Source organism: Monodon monoceros, unplaced genomic scaffold (genome assembly GCF_005190385.1).
Source record: "Monodon monoceros isolate NGI ecotype Baffin Bay Population unplaced genomic scaffold, NGI_Narwhal_1 Super_Scaffold_18, whole genome shotgun sequence".
Lineage (NCBI taxonomy): Eukaryota > Metazoa > Chordata > Mammalia > Artiodactyla > Monodontidae > Monodon > Monodon monoceros.
In genome coordinates this window covers 59,119,659-59,122,714 of record NW_021703774.1, presented here as the reverse complement: position 1 = coordinate 59,122,714, position 3,056 = coordinate 59,119,659, and the positions used below count along the sequence as shown (strand labels likewise).

The following is a 3,056-nucleotide window of genomic DNA, read 5'->3' as shown; positions in this document are numbered from 1 at the left end:
CCTCCCTCCTCCCTCCCTCACTCCCTCCTCCCTCCCTCCTCCCTCCTCCCTCCCTCCCTCATGTGACTCCAGTGTCCTTGGCACAAATGCCGCTGAGAACACAAGGAGTAGAACTGGGGTGAGAAGCCCTAGAACATGGCCAGATACGGCGGTGGGATGGATGTGCCTGCTTGAATAGAATAGTAATCTGCTGAGCCCTCACTCTTTCCTTGCACGCTCTACACTGAATTCCAAGGAGCAAGTGCCTGGGATAGAGCTCATACATCAGGGTAGCAAGTGCTCAGTACCTATAGAGAGCTCCCTGTGCTAGGGAACTCCTGCAAGATGTCCCTTAACAAGTTTCTGCTGCCTGCTTAGAGAGGAGAAAGGCCCTAGTGCCTATTTGACTTAATGCTTTCGGTGCATTCTGTGATTCTGGTAGATATTAAAGTATACAGTCCTGACTAATTTCTCGGTTTTAGATAGTTTCCACTTTCTTCCTGTCTTTTCCTCTGATGGTCATGGTAGCGATTCTTTGTTAAATACCTACTCTGTGCAATGCACTAATTCCCAGACTGGTCTACAGGGTAAGTGGGGATGCGCCCTTTTACAGATGAGGCATTTGATACTCAAATAAGGCAAGTCCCTTCCCCGGGATAATATTAGTAGTAGATGTTGAAGCTGAGGTTTGATGCCATGTAGATCTGACTCCATGGTCTGGGTGCTTTCTTCTCTGCAGCGTGCTGCTCTGGGTACCCAGAAAATCTCAAGGAAGGTCTTTACCACTTCCAGGAGCCTTTGGAGTGATGATCTCCCATTTATCTTTGTGTTTTTTCTTCCTAGGAACGCTGTGAAGAAGTGTTTTGCTGTATGTCTTTCATAACACACGGCCGGTTTTGCAAAGCTTTGGAAGGCATGGTGGATGGAAGCTCGTGGACCGTGTTGTAAATATCTTCTAAATCTCTGTCTCACAGACATGTGCCTTTGATCTTGCAGCGACATGCTGCTTGCATTCTGAACACCTGAGGGTTGCTTTTGGAGGCAACGGTGTGTTCCCAAACCCACATGTCTGTAGCACGATATGAGAGGTGGGTTCTGTATCTGATGGAGTGGCATCTTCCTCATGCGCCTTTGCATGGTGTTCCACTGAGTTCTCGTAAATAAAAACCTTGTTAAACAGCAGCAGATAAGCCTTGGGAGCCAGTGATTCCCAGCTGGCAACAGGCCGCCCTGTTGGAGTCACAGGGGTGCAACAGGAAGGGATAGAGTTTGGGGGTCTACAGGGACTTCGTAGATTTGTTCCTCAGCGTGGCATCCGTCACCCCTGCCCCACACAGCGTGGACACGCTTCTACTCTGGTGTCTGGGAACGAGTGCTTCTGCCCTCCTGACAGCTGCACACGAGCCCGTGGCGAGTCTGGCCGTGGACTGAAGTAGAAAAGGAGCACTTTTTGGTGATGTGTGTTGTTTTTAGACCTGAGCCGTGGCTCTTCTGCTGTTCTGATTCCACAGCTGCCCATAGAATGTATTTTCTAACATTCAGTGCACACTGTTTTTCTCTTGGGTTTTTCTTTCTCCCTGCCACATATCTTTACTCTTGACCTCTTGGAACGAGATTGAGAGAGAACAACGCAGCAGCAGGAGACACTACTGCTTCCTTTTGGACAAGACCTGGTAGGAGGTGAAGAATGTTGCTGCTCTCTGCTGTATTTTTTTCCCCCCATTATTTATAAATGTTTGCTTTTAAAATGATTTTGTTTTCCATTCTCCCCTAAAACGGGGCCAGGGGAGAGTAGGTGGGAAGACAGAGCCCTGCCGTGGAGGCAGCAGGAAGTAGGCACGCCTGCCCAGTGACCTTTAAACAGTCGCAGCGTTTGCAGTGGAGCCTGTCCTGGAAACGGTGGGAGAAGACACCAGGGGCAGCGGGGTTGCCATATTGCAACTTGATGTCTGGCCACAGACAAAGTGCTTTCATGTCCCTGATCTTGTCTAGTCCTTGTAGGAGCCTTGTGATGAAGCAGGGATTGTTATCCCAGTAGGCAGTCAAGGAAATCAAGGCTCAGAGAAGTTACGAGATCTGCCCAGAGCCGCAGTCGATGGCAGAACTGAGCCCCAAGCCTGGGTGCCCCAGCTTCTGTCCCCTTCATGACACCGCGTTTTGCCAGTGTGGCTCTGGTGTTACCTCCTGTAACTGTTTTCCCTGTTTTCATCAGCCAAGCCTGTGCCTTTTCTGGTTGCAAGCTCTCTACGTCATTGTATCTTCTCCTGCTCAGTCTCCCTTTGGGAAGCTTCCTCTTGGATCTGTAGGATCTCCATCATGCCTTTTGTGCCCTTTAGCTCCTCCTTGAGGCCTGACCATCAGAATGCCCTATCTTGATCGTTGGAGTTCTTGGCATTACAGGACCTCCAAAGTCACCTCCAGAGGAGAAGTCTGTTTGGGTTTGCCTTTCTGTTCTTCTCCCAGGTTGGCCGGTCCACTCAGGCTCTTGCTCTGGGAATCTCCAAACCAAAGGCAGTGGTCCACTGCTTGTCTCCTTGCTTGTGGCTGATTGCTGAATTCATTTTCCTGCTGCAGCCAAGACCTCAAACCGGTGCGGCTTTTCTTCTGAACTGGGGAGGTATGAACAGGCCTGACGGGGCCAGAGTGTGGAGCCAATGTTACTGGGTCCTTTTCCAGGCTGTTGAGGGCATCCTGTCTTCTGCTGAGGCCCCTAACCTACCTTCAGCCAGGAGTGGAAAGTATATGCTACCATCTGGCTTGTGTGGGGTTCCTTCACAGGCCAGGTGCTTCCAGGAGACAGCTCAGATCTCAGAAGGGCTCTGTGAAGGCGGTCAGAAGTCATCTTCTCTTTAGAGCTGATGTGAGGCTAGCCTGTCACTATGAGCTTCAAATAGCCTGGAGTAATACACCTAAAAGGCTGACCCCTCTGGGCCCTTTTCAGAGGCTGGACTTGACTTTGTGAGACATGAGGTTAAGATGTCACCAGGCCTGTGTAATGTAGTGGTGGTGAACGTGGGCTATGAAACAGGGCTGGGTGTGAGTTGTGGTTCAATCACCTGCTACTGTCATGTTGAACA

At 50.2% G+C, this 3,056-nt stretch overlaps 1 protein-coding gene across 1 annotated transcript in view; it reads left to right on the top strand.

The window, feature by feature from the left end:
- Positions 1 to 1,165, top strand: part of SFT2D2 (SFT2 domain containing 2) — an 18,428-nt gene extending 17,263 nt beyond the window's left edge. The window contains exon 8 of the mRNA XM_029228894.1: positions 823 to 1,165. Coding sequence (XP_029084727.1) covers positions 823 to 862 — 40 coding nt within the window. The 3' untranslated portion in view covers positions 863 to 1,165. The remainder of the gene's footprint in view (positions 1 to 822) is intronic.
- Positions 1,166 to 3,056: the final 1,891 nt, after the last annotated feature.